General features: G+C 41.8%; 2 protein-coding genes across 2 annotated transcripts in view; both read right to left on the bottom strand.

Moving 5' to 3' along the window:
* Window positions 1–416: 416 nt before the first annotated feature.
* LOC115579544 (uncharacterized) lies at window positions 417–2,360 on the bottom strand. Its single transcript, XM_030413092.1, has 2 exons — window positions 2,228–2,360; window positions 417–1,605 (listed from the first exon to the last, which is right to left on the bottom strand). The coding sequence occupies exon 2, from the start codon at window positions 1,535–1,537 to the stop codon at window positions 743–745; it is 795 nt and encodes a 264-aa protein (XP_030268952.1). The 5' UTR covers window positions 1,538–1,605; window positions 2,228–2,360; the 3' UTR covers window positions 417–742.
* A 5,996-nt stretch (window positions 2,361–8,356) lies between these two features.
* Window positions 8,357–13,476, bottom strand: part of LOC115579321 (major histocompatibility complex class I-related gene protein-like) — a 30,821-nt gene continuing 25,701 nt past the window's right edge. The window contains exons 5-8 of the mRNA XM_030412825.1: window positions 9,092–9,394; window positions 8,857–8,958; window positions 8,650–8,667; window positions 8,357–8,476 (exon numbers count right to left, since the gene is read on the bottom strand). Coding sequence (XP_030268685.1) covers window positions 8,427–8,476; window positions 8,650–8,667; window positions 8,857–8,958; window positions 9,092–9,394 — 473 coding nt within the window. The 3' untranslated portion in view covers window positions 8,357–8,426. The remainder of the gene's footprint in view (window positions 8,477–8,649; window positions 8,668–8,856; window positions 8,959–9,091; window positions 9,395–13,476) is intronic.

Raw genomic sequence — 13,476 nt, 5'->3', positions numbered from 1 at the left:
AAGCCCTCTTAAATGTCAGATATTGTCAATATTTACCTATAATTTCAGATGGATATCTAAAGGAAGCACCTCCACCTCATCCTTATCCTAAATCACACTCAAAATAATACCGGAATCATGTCTTATTGTTTTATTATTGAATGTGTGTATTGATCACTGTATTACATCTGACATATATTTAACAGTGAAACGTCAAAAAACAGAAAACAAAAACAGAAATAGTTTTTTTATTGTTGATTTGTTTATAAAAACAAAACAAGAAGCAAAATACAAAATCATTGAATGAAAATAATCAGAATAAAGACAAAATTCACATGAAATAAAATCAGTATGACTACATGTTGACAAAACAGTAACAAAACATTTAGCTGTAAAAATGTATAAAATTCTATACACATAAAAACAATCTGCAGAAAATCAATGAAAGTTAATTGAGTTGTGCCGACTATCGACTATCATGGCAACATCAGTTACTTGTCTACTGCAGATGAGTTAGTCAAAACACCAATTTCACACATTATTTATTTTCTATAAGTTCCTTTCTTGCTTGCAAGCAAGAGTCACACATCAGCAGCGCATATATGTTGACTGAGAAGAGGCCGTCTCTCTCTGTGGTTTGTAGTTGTAAAAATCCAATACACACAATAGTAAAAGTCTCAAAGTTACATCTAGACCACTTAGAATAACACCACTTAGAGAACTGGAGCAGTATCTGCGCATCCATACGGCAGTGTGAATGGGGCTAGACTGTAGCACGTCTGACTGTCTGCAGTTTCCTGAAGTCTTTCAACTCCTCCTTCATCTTATCAAAGTTATCAGTGACATTCTGACACTGGTCAGCTGACTGGATGATGGACTCTCTTAACTTTCTATCCTGTTCAGGGGTCGCAGAGACTGAGAAGAACACCAAAAACAACTTTAACAGATTATTTATCCTCTCCATCACTGTTACAGCTACATCCAAAACTTCACCAGTCCTCTTTCCCAGTTCAGACACTCGTGTAAGAGTAATCTTAAACTCCTCCACCTTTAACAGAGTGTCTTCAGCCTGAGCTTCGGTTTTCTTTTGTTCCAATTTTTCACACGTTGTCTGTATGCCTTCCAGGATTTTCTTCAGCGGTTCAACAGTCTCCATGAATTGTTTCCCCAGTTCTTCTACTTTCTTTACACTTTCACTCTCTTTTGTTGTTTTTCTTACATTTGCTCCAACAAGAGCAACTGTTCCTACTGCCGCTGCTGCTAAGCTCGACCCACCAGTTAACGGAGCTGCAATGAACCCCAGTGCAACAACTGCTGCTCCTACTGCTCCTAGTAATCCAGTAGCAACTACTCCTGTTCTGACTGTATCTGTTTGCCACTGCATATCTCTCACTTCTTTAGAGATCTCTGCAAACTCTTCTATAATCTTTCTCATCGTTGATTCTCTGTGGTCAAATCCTACGATAAATGAAGCTGTGTGTCCATTAAGGTCTTTCATTAACTCTGACAGATTAGGAGGGAGTGATTTGCTCCCTCTTCGTGTTGGAGCAGAGGCCATGTTCAGGAAGTTGTCTCTGATCAGAAATCAAAGGTGAGCCCGAACTTTTTCAGCTGATCACAGAGACTCTGTGGAGACAAAGAGAGACAGGTGACACTCACACAGGTGTTCTCAACTGTTCTGGCTCATCATTACTCAGGTAGAAGGTGGGTGGAGCTATGATGGGAATTAAAGGTCACATGACATTTCCATTAGTCTCCCATTCACTTCTATTGATGACAGATGACAGACAAATTCAAGTGTTTAGTGATTGGTCGGAGTTCATCTATGTTCAGACTGAGGGGATGTTCTCAGTCCACCAATAGAAACTCAGCTGCACTACATGTATGTTATGATTCTGGTGTGTAATATCATTATACTGAGAACATTATCAGACTACAAAACCCTGATCAATATTCATTTATTACCTGCATTAGAAACATGACACGAGGTCCATGTTCAGGGTTAGGGCAGCTTCATTATAAAACTGTTCTCCTTTTGACTCTTTCTACAAGACTTATTATTAAGACTGTTTAAGAATATCATTAAGCAGCTGATTTCATGTATTTTAGGACAGTCAGTGTTTCCTGTAAATCTTCATTATGTGATAAATCAAATGTTCTGTGTTGTAACACAACCGCACTGTTCATAATCCAGCTACACACTCAATTTTGTTTTCTAAAGGTTTTTAAATGATGTGGCTCTTCTTACCTGTCTGTTTGAAGTACACGTGTGAGGTGACGCAGACCTGAGCCGCTCAGTCTTCACTGTGTTTCCTCAGGAAGTTCTTCAGAAACAGTCTGTATTCAGTGTGCAGCACAAGGCCTCATGTGTGACAGGACGAGACCACTCCCTGTTAGATACATGAAACTTAAGTCCTTGTATGGTACAAATGAGTAAACTCGAATCTAAATTTGAGAAATATTCTAAGGAAAAAAATTGAAATATTTCAAATTTCAGAGGGCTTTAATTTTGAAATTCCACATCAGAACTTCCTGATACTGTATTAGTGACTCTCTGATGTTGAGTATTAAAAGTCTGTGGAAGCAGACATTTTCCCTCCAATATCAATCTGAATTTGAGGGAAATATTGAAAATATTTTACATTTTAGAGGGCTTTAATTTTGAAAGTCCACATCAGAACTTCCTGGAATTATCTAAGTGACTCCGGGGTGAAGTACTATCAGTCTGAGCTGAAATAAGTTTGTGGGAACAGAGAGTTTCCTTTAATGTAAATCTGAATTTGAGGGAAACATTGAAAATATTTGACTATCAAGCAGGCTTTTATTTTGAAATTTCTCATCAGAAGCTAAAGATATTGTTTTTATTATATATGTTGGATAATTATTCACACAATTGAAATGCCATGGCCTCCATCTTCCAAGTAATCAGAATTACAATGGTAAAATGAATCAAGTAAATAATCACTGAACTAATTCCTTAAATGCTCAATAATTAATCAATAATTCAATTGATTCATCAATCAATTAACAGACTGAATTAATTCATGTGAACTTGCTAATTGTGCTCATAGCTCAGTGCTTTTATTTTGAATTCTGTTCTTGGACTGCATTACCATGATATCTACTATATACAGGTACCACAAAACAACCAGGGGCTAATTTGACTGGGTTTTCAGAGTGGAGGCTTAAACACAGTTCTTTTTACTACTTCTAAGTTTCTATAAGTCCTTTTTTGTTTTGAGAAAAGATGCTCCATATCATTCTGCACTGACCCACCCAAAACAAAATTTCTTGCTACTCCACTGGAAGTGAAAGTGAACACGGAGTAAAAGTCGAGGGGACTGTGAAGTTTAAAGAGTTTAAAGGTTTAAAATGTGATCTTACCTGGTGATGAAACGTGACAGAAGAGAAGCAACAACAATAACGTTCTCATCTTGATTTGATGAAGACGAGGGAGTGAAGGACCGAGCTGGATCAGCTGTTTCCTGTTGTTTGTCCTGGCAGAGGGAGGAGAGAGAGTTTCTGTCCTGTCTAGAAATGGGCGGGTGAATAGTTTGTCTCTCACCTGTGAAGAGCTCTGACAGGCCCCAACAGGCCATCCAGGAGATATCAGCATTATTATGATAATTGTTCCCCCTTAATTTATTATTGTTATTCGATTCACTTTATCAAAATGTTTCTTTTGTCAACTATGCTGCAACATTAGTGTATGAAATATAATTTCGTAGGAATGAAGGAATTGGCTCCCTTTTTATGATAAATGATAATATCATGAAGTCCTCCCTCTGCTGGTGATCTGAGAGACTAAAATGTTTCACCAGCAGTTACTTAACATGAGTCCAGAAACAGCTGAAAAGCCTCTTGATGTAATAAACAGTCAAATTATTTTAATTCTAATTAAGCTTATAAATACAGAGCAACTAGCAGTTAATGTTTTTTCCTCTCCTTTCTACTTACTAGATCCCAACAGCACACAAACTATTTTTTTTTTCTGTATCTATTTGAATTTGGGTAGCAGCTCCACATTAATTAAACTCTCTTTAACTTTGCTTAAATAAGCAGCGATGAATTGCAATGGTCCAGTAGAGCTCTGCTTAATTCTAAGTCCAGATTTAATCATTTGAATCCTAGTTTTACAAAACTCTGATTAAAGCTAATCTGAGATTCAATCAGTGCTTATTGGTGAAACCAAGCGTGCACTGGTTTTGTCGGTTTGTTTAACATTTAACATAGCCAACAAAAGACGTTACATTTCAGGACTTTGTCAGTAGATCAGTCTGAATTATTGGAGGGAGTCATGGAACAAGAAGGAGCCTCATTGAGTAGTTAGATGAAGAGCTGCAGGCAACAGGCTGAACACCTCCAACTTTTCAGTGATGTAAGCGACTCTTTGTACCTTATTAAATGTGCGTGCTTGAGATGGTTTGGATGGTTTAAATTCTTGAAGTTATTCTATAAATGTAAAGTGTAAAAGTATTTATTTTCTAAACATATTGTGAAGTAAACATGGTGCTGGTAGGTGTGGCTTGTCTACACAGACATACACGAAAATAGCTCCACAACTATCAGGTGAATTTACATGATCTTGGTCTCAGTGGATAGTTAAGATCTCAGAGAATGTGTCCTCATGTACATTTGTATCACCACCTATAACTTATTCTACATCAGACAGTAGATAACACCATGATAACAATGATCTTTGCACAGAGATGCCACTGAAATCATTCAGCAGCTCCTCGACTTCAACTGAAGCAAAGTAGACAGAAATACCACAGAGCACATATATTCTACAAAGGTTTCAGTTTGGACAGAACCAGTCAAACCTGGATTCCTTAAAGTACCCAGTGTGTGTGAGACATTTATTTTATCCACTTGAAAGGGAATCAGGCTCCACAATACAAGTGTCACAGCCCTGTTTGTAATACTGTATATAATACCACTTAACAGCCGTTAGATGGCAGCAAAGACATGTATGAAATAGAGGCTGAGAGTTTCACAGCTGCCCGACCCAAAGCTCTGGTATTTGATGACCTGGGAATGAGACTCAACAATCAACTATGTTTCTCCAGAATCACGTGCTGCATGTTTGAAGTGGGCAGAGATCTAATGGGGGAAAACATGTGACATCACATATTTCCATGCACCTATCAGGAACAGGTTACAGGTTTTGGGTTGCTTGGTTGCTGTCAATCATATAACTTGCTGCTTCCAATCACTCCACGTTGTTTCATATCATCACTGATAGTTTTGTCGTCTCATTGGAAGTCATCCAGATTGTTTGTGTAAATCAAGTGTCTTCATTCAGTCTCTCAGAGAGGTCAGAGCTGTTGTCAGGAGCTGTAAGGACAAACACACTGTTAGTCCATTTATCCTGCACTGACATGCCTTTAAGAAACAACTACAACCTGTTGACATTTGAAACCTGCAGCAGCCTAAACAACAGAACAGTGATGTAACCTGTCTTTGATGGGTTAGGGTTGATCCTTTATGGCAGCTGGTATAGAAAACGATGCACAACACTAATTCTATAATGTGTAATGTTTCTTATTCATAACTCTTCATCTTAATTCTTTCTTCATCTCAGTCTCTCTCTCAACTTTACCTGTAATTAAAAACCTGTTAAACCTGCTTCTACTTTAAGTTCGCCTTTCCTTGTTTCTATTAGAGGTGGGATTGTGTTGAACGATTAGAAAGTTTTTCAAGTTATCATTGACTTCGTCAGACTGATCTCGTGCACAAACAAGCTTTTTACACAATACAGAATTACACAAAATGGAGTGATATTAATATGTACAGTATTATATTGTTACTGTGCTTACGTATTTTTTTATTTTTACTCTTCAGGTGTTACCTCTGTATATGTGATTTCATTATTGTTGAATGTTGCTCGTACTTTTTTTATAACTCCCAGCTCACTACAGTGAGTGAACATGTTTCATCATGTTTTCACTTTGAGTCTCTCAATTTTCTACTTCGTCATTTGTTTCTATTTCTTTCTAAACGGATCCTCTGACCACCTCGGAGGCCAAACTTTCTTGTTAAAGTAAACGTGTATACAACGCTGTGATCTGACACTCTCACTTAAGTTACATTGTGCAGAAACGAGTGACAGAGACACATTCATCTGTTACAAGACACTGTACCATCAAAATGATTCTGGAGCTGTTCTTTTAAGGTAAAAAAGTTCAGTTCAAACAATTTCAGTGTTCAAGCTAAGCTAAGCTAACCTTTCCTGGGAGCTAACTCTGCTCAGAATGAACATTGATATCAATCTTCTCACACAAAATCCTCTGAATGTTCAAATAATAGAATTACTGCAACTACAGTCACAAAGGAGCATGTGGACGCAGAAAAACTGTTCGATATTTTATTAAAAGGACAAACAAGAATGACAAACAAAAATAAAGGACAATGCATTTGACTTTCACATTCATGTTAATGTCATCTAAAATGTGGCAGTAGTTGGTTTCACAGTATTCATGTTGAATGATGTTTGGACCATCAGTGAACTGCAGTGGGTATCAGACTGGTCCACTACAAATGTACTGAGCCCTCTGACAGGAGACACTATTCTCTAACCCTGACCTCAACATCTTTAAGCTGCCTTTAAATCCTTCACTCAGCCAAACAAACAACGAAAAGCAGAAACTCTGCAGTGTGACCCGTCCTGATATCTACACTGGAACTGTTCAGTCCAAACTACATTGTCTGGCCGTTTTCATTGGCAACTTCACATTAATGCCCGCGGAGCAGTCCAACCACCATCACTAGCCCTTTTTAGATAGAAAAGGCGGCACATTTGCTCCAAAGTACGGGCGGCAATGTGCGGGCCTGTCTTTCTAAAACGGAGGCGTAATATTCCTCCTTTTCCAAAAGCCGCCTCTGAGGTAGGCGTAAACATGTGACGTGATGTGAAGCTCGAAGTTGGGCTGTGAACAGTGACATAGAATTTGTCTTCAAAATAAGAGCTTTACATTGCACTCCATTGGAGTTTTGAACTGGGTTCTTAGCGGGGGGCTTTTAATTTGAAAGTAGCGACCGTCTTTAGCTTGCCGACACAACAAGCTAACACAACTAAACAGCTACAGAGACCGAGGAGACGCTAGCAACTCCTGGATCTCAGCAGCTGTCCAGTTGCTCATCTTAATGTCCGCGGATGAAATGATGGACTGACTGCTGTGATCAGCTGTTTCCTAGTTTTAAAATTCCCTGGCTGTGGGTCGCACAACAGTGCAGGTCATTGACACCTCCGCCCATCTCAAATTCTGTAAGAAACAAAACTGGGCGTGGTCGTAAGCGCAAGGTTTCAAGAACTCTGGAGAGGAAAATAGTCAGAGATGTCAGCAAGAACCCCCGGACATCTGCCAAGATGATTGTTGCTGACCTGACCTCTTCTAGAGTTGATGTGGGCCATCATCCCAGAAGAACCCCTTTACTCAAAGAGCAGCACCTCACAGCCAGACTGAAGTTTGCCCATGAACATCTGAAAGGTAAAGATGAGTTTTGGAAGTCTGCTTTGGTCTGATGAGACTAAACTGGAACTGTTTGGGCACATGGATGTATGTTTGGCGAAGAAAGGGAGATGCCTTCAACCCAAAGAACACCGTTCCCACAGTTAAACATGGTGGTGGGAGCATCATGCTGTGGGGCTGTTTTGCAGCCTCAGGCACAGGGAGCCTTGCTCGGATGCATGGCATCGTGAAAAAAGAAAATTATGTTGAAATTTTGAGGGATAATATGCAGAAATCTGCTCGTAGTCTAGCCTTAGGTCGTCGCTGGGTCTTCCAACAAGACAATGACCCGAAGCATACATCAAAATTGGTCCAACAGTTCCGGAAGGATACCAAAACCAAGGTCCTGGAGTGGCCCACACAGAGCCCAGACCTCAATCCTATTAAGAATCTGTGGCGGGTGCTCAAAGTGAATGTCCATGCGCAGAAACCACGCAATTTGGACCAGCTGGAACAATTTGCAATGGAAGAATGGGCCAAAATCCCTCAGGAGACCTGTGCCAACCTAGTAAAGAACTACTCTAAGAGGTTGTTCTCAGTTGTGGCTCAGAAACGGTACACTATTGACTATTAATGGCCAGGGGGCTAATCATTTTGGATGTCTCATTTTTGCCCTTTCTTGTTTCAACCCAGTGTATCAATAAAATATCCAATCAAACTTATTGGACATTTTGTCTTTGTTAATTTGGAAATAAATGCAATATAAACACTTGTTGTTAATGGTCATTACCATGGAGAAATCAAGAGTTTTGTCTAATTTCATAAGGGGGGCTAACAGTTTGGCCTCAACTGTAGAACAGTCCCACCTTTTCAATCAATCCTTTTTGTATAACTTTACTTATAGTCCAATAATCCATCTTTTACTCTTTTACTGTCTTTTAGTTCATCAAAGCTAAATAAAGTGTCACCAGGAGAGTCACTGAGTGTGTTTGTCATTCAGGTCTCTGGATTCAGCTGCTCAGAGAGCTCTGTGCTGTTGTCAGGAGCTGCAGGTCAGAAACAAACATCCTGTATTGAATTTTTATAAACAATAAATACAGGAAACAGTGTTGAAAAGGTTAATCTGCACAATAATGTGAAACATGTTTTAATCTAAAACATGAAGTGTGAGTCAGATCAGCTGAAATAGAACAAGTAAAGCAAAATAAGTTTTACGTACAAGATGGAGGGCTGATGGCTGAAATCAGAACAAGACAAATAATTTCAGTCACAGTTGTAAATGCCACATTATCTTTAGTCACTTTATTCCTCTCTTCTACTCACTCAGACTGAGTATCTGTTGTTACTCAGTCTGTTTAGTGCTGACTGTATTTACTTTCTCCTCACTTCTCTCTTCGATTTGTACTGAAATCTTTTTCTCTCTCACCTTTCTTCTTTTTGTAAATGATGAATCCAGCAGCACCGATGAGAATGAGAGCAAGAACAACCACTGCAGCAGTGACGAGGACGGTCATGTTACTGGGCTTCACTGTTGAACACAATAAATTAAGACTGCTGCAGATGAAGCAGGTTAGAACAAATTAAAACAATTAATTTATTATTACTGTTTTTGTTGTTGTTCCCATGCACTCCCCTGTAGCACCCTCTGATCTCACTCTTACCCCAGTTGGTTCTGATCCGATCTTTCTCCAGTTTGGTGATGATGTCCTCCTTCACACCAGAGAGCTGAAACACACAGTCGTACCTCGTCCAGTCTTCAGGTGTGACTGATGAAAGGTTCAGGTCAACACTCATCTGGAAGGTTCCATCGTGGTTGGGGAGGGTCTCTCCGTGGTCCACCTCCTCATGAAGCTCCTCTCCATCTTTCCTCCAGACAAGATAGGCTCTGTGAGGGTAGAAACCTGTAGCGAGGCAGCTGACTGGAGAGGAGGGAGTCTTCTGGAGGAGAGACACTGAGGGAAGATCTGGAGAGGAAAGAGAGAGATATTAAAGAGGAGAGAGAGGAAAAGAAACAAGGTAAAAGAAAGAAGAAATTACATTTGAAATCAATAACAGAAGGTGTGAAAGTGCTTTCATGCAAATGTTGAACAAATGTATTTGATGCATTTTGTTCCTGAAGAAACATCTGCAAACCTTTTAAAATATAAAAAAAATTATGCATCATATACATCCTTTTTTTCTTGCTAGTAGACTTTGTCTGCACTATTTTGTTTCAATGCTATGTTTGTTGGCACATCACTGCTGCAAACCGTTGATCAGGGAAATAGTGTCAGGTGTGTTTTCTGACTGGCTCAGCTCCCTGCAGGCTGTTGTTTCACTTGCAGGCTTTGCCAGTGTTGATGAGAGGAGGTCGACACTGTTATCGTGCAACACATGTCCGAGGATGTCGGGCAAGAAAAGAAAGGTGGAAGAAATTAGAAGCTATTTCACCAAACAAAGTGTAAGTCACCTGAGGAAAATAGTCCCCCCTCACAGGCTACTGCTAATACAAAACTTGTCTCCAACCATTTTCTCACTATTAATGGTGATTGAAGTGTTACTTTGTGAGGTGACAGAAGAAGCAACACAGCCGTCCCCTTTATCAGACAGCGGTGTGGTGGCAGGGTCACAGCAGCAGGTGGACTTGAATAAGGACATGGTGGTTAATTTAATTTTAAGTATTAGCTAGTTGTAATATAAAAAGTAGGCCTAATGAATACTTCTGATCTTCTTCGAGATTTGAGTTATGCTGTGTCACTGCATCAAAATTTTATTCATCAGGTCACAGAGGAACCCCGGCCAGGTTGTAGCTCACATAGGGAAGATTCAGGGCTAAGGGTAAATTTGACATGGTGGTATATTAAATGGTTGACTGCTTATGTATAGTAGGTAATGCATCGTACAAAGTTAATGTCAGGCTGGGGGGGTGTTACTGGCTATGTCCCCACCAATGTCAAAATCAAACCTACACCCTTGGTCTTATGTCAATCATTTCATTCCTGCGTTGCCTTTGGTTGTTATCAAACTCATGAGCCAATGACAGTAAATTTACTGTGTAAGAGGCAGGACTCTTTGTGCAGGTTAGTGTGGTATATAGTGAGCGTATGCCGGGTCCAGGCTGTGAAGCTGATATCACTACTGTTTTCCCCCGAGAAAAGACAGGGCTCCTTGGAGTTCAGGTATCCTCCTCAATTCCTGTTCTTACAGGTAACAGAAAAATTGTGAATTTGCTGAGAAACAGGAAATGTTTATCTAAATCTTACTTCTTTTGAATATGTTGCTCTTCAGGTAAACTCATCTTCTCAAGCTATATTTCTAAACATCTACAGGCCACCTAAATGCTGCATGTATTTCTTTGATGACCTTGTTGAGTTACTGTCTCTTATCTGCACTGACTTTGATTGTGTGTTAATTGTTGGTGACTTTAACATCCATGTGGACAAACCTGAGGACAGATGGACTAAAGAACTGTGCTGTGTCCTTGATAACTTTGGACTCACTCAGCATGTGACACAGCCCACACACAACAGGGGCCACATCCTGGACTTAGTTATCTCAAAGGGTCTGAACATTTCTAAGGTTCTTGTATCTGATGTCGCTCTCTCTGACCATCACTGTGTTTTCTTTGAGAGTGATATATCTGTGTACACAAATGTTCAAACTCAGGTTGTCTCAAAGCGATACATCACTGAAAACACTGGTGACATATTTTTTTGAGGCCTTCTCTTCTACATCATTTCAATTCCAAAATTACAAATGTCATCCACTAAAGGGAAGGTGGTCTCTGGTGAAAAAATCTCCTTGGAGAAACGCCACAATAGTCAAAATGGAAAAAAGGGAATGTCGAAAAGCTGAGCCCAGGTGGCGAAAAACAAAGCTCCAGGTTCATTTTGACATTTATAAAGAGAGACTTTACATTATTAATTTAGAATTGAAAAAGTCAGGGCAGTCCTTCTTCTCAGAAATTATCACCAAGAACAAAAATAATGCTCGTGCCTTGTTTGCTGAATAATGAATATTTATAGGCCCATATCAAACCTCCTAATTTTAATAAAATAATTGAAAAAGCTGTTTTTCAACCCCTGAACGATTACTTGACATCACATTAATTCAAACACAGTCAGTGGAAAAAATTCAGTCTTAGTATTACTGGATTTCACTGCTGCGTTTGATACGGTCGACCATAATATACTACTGAACCGACTGGAAAGCTGGGTTGGACTCTCTGGTACAACACTAAATTGGTTTAAATCTTATCTAAATGACAGAGACTACTTTGTGTCTATTGGTAATTACACATCTGAATGGATGAAAATCACAAGCGGAGTGTAGTGTGTGTGTTTCTTACACATCCTGAGCTCTAAGACAATATTGACAGGACAGGATGGGACAGGACAAGATGCTTCCCTTTAGGCAAGTGTGGCAATACGACAATGCAAAGGTCCACATGACCAGGAGCCATTTATCAGCTCTGCATCAGAGATAAGCTATAGGAAGAGGCCCACAAACAGAGGTCTGAACTGAGGTCAGCCCTCACACCAGAGGTTCGGAGCTGACTCAACTTCTACATTTCCAGTAGTATAGAGAGACCATCCTGTCTACTTTAGATGACATCAGCAAAGTCAAGTAACACACACAAAAGTTATTTTATAGGGGGTGTGAGGGAGACCCATCCTTCTGTTCTACCATTGGATAGATGAACCTAAGTGACCAATTAGGAGAATGGGCGGGTATTGGAAAATAGACTCTAAAAAAAAAGGACGGGACCCGGCCGGGCGCAGCCCGAACGAGCAACGTGGGCCCGCCTTCCCGTGGGCTCACCACTCGCGGGAGGGTTCAGAAGGGGCCGGTGCAGAGGGATATGGGTGGCGGTCGTGGGCGGGGGCCCCGGCGGCCCGATCCCCGGATGGTGACTCTAGCCATGGGGACATGGAATGTCACCTCACTGGGGGGGAAAGAGCCTGAGCTGGTGCGGGAGGTTGAGCGGTACCGACTAGAAATAGTCGGTCTCACCTCCACGCACAGCCTGGGCTCTGGAACCCAACTCCTTGAGAGAGGCTGGACTCTCTTCCACTCTGGAGTTGCCCGCGGCGAGAGGCGGCGAGCTGGTGTAGGCTTGCTTATAGCCCCCCAGCTCAGCCGCCATGTGTTGGAGTTCTCCCCGGTGAACGAGAGGGTCGTTTCCCTGCGCCTTCGGGTCGGGGATAGGGCTCTCACCGTTGTCTCGGCTTATGGGCCGAACAGCGGTGCAGAGTACCCGGCCTTCTTGGAGTCCCTGGGAGGGGTACTGGAGAGTGCTCCAACCGGGGACTCCGTCGTTCTCCTGGGGGACTTCAACGCCCACGTGGGCGATGACAGTGTTACCTGGAGGGGTGTGATTGGGAGGAACGGCCTCCCCGATCTGAACCCGAGTGGTGTTTTGTTACTGGACTTCTGTGCTAGTCACAGTTTGTCCATAACGAACACCATGTTCAAGCATAAGGGTGTCCATATGTGCACGTGGCACCAGGACACCCTAGGCCGGAGATCAATGATCGACTTTGTGGTCGTGTCATCTGACCTCCGGCCGTATGTCTTGGACACTCGGGTGAAGAGAGGGGCTGAGCTGTCAACTGATCACCACCTGGTGGTGAGTTGGATCCGCTGGCGGGGGAGGAAGCTGGACAGACCTGGCAGGCCCAAACGTATCGTGAGGGTCTGCTGGGAACGTTTGGCAGAACCCTCTGCCAGGGAGATCTTTAACTCCCACCTCCGGGAGAGCTTTGACCAGATCCCGAGGGAGGCTGGGGACATAGAGTCCGAATGGACCATGTTCTCCACCTCCATTGTTGACGCGGCTGTCCGGAGCTGTGGCCGTAAGGTCTCCGGTGCCTGTCGCGGCGGCAATCCCCGAACCCGGTGGTGGACCCCGGAAGTAAGGGTTGCCGTCAAGCTGAAGAAGGAGTCCTACCGGGCCTGGCTGGCCCGGGGGACTCCTGAGGCAGCTGACAGGTACCGGCAGGCCAAGCGTGCGGCAGCACGGGCAGTCTCGGAAGCAAAAACTCGGGTCTGGGAAGAGTTCGGGGAG

This window comes from Sparus aurata, chromosome 3 (assembly GCF_900880675.1).
Source record: "Sparus aurata chromosome 3, fSpaAur1.1, whole genome shotgun sequence".
Lineage (NCBI taxonomy): Eukaryota > Metazoa > Chordata > Actinopteri > Spariformes > Sparidae > Sparus > Sparus aurata.
The sequence above is the reverse complement of the archived record's forward strand: the minus strand, read 5'-3'. Positions and strand labels throughout refer to the sequence as shown.

What these genes read in the sequence shown, in the direction of transcription:
- LOC115579544 (XM_030413092.1), bottom strand. Translation starts at nt 1,537, where the DNA reads ATGGCCTCTGCTCCAACACGAAGAGGGAGCAAATCACTCCCTCCTAAT.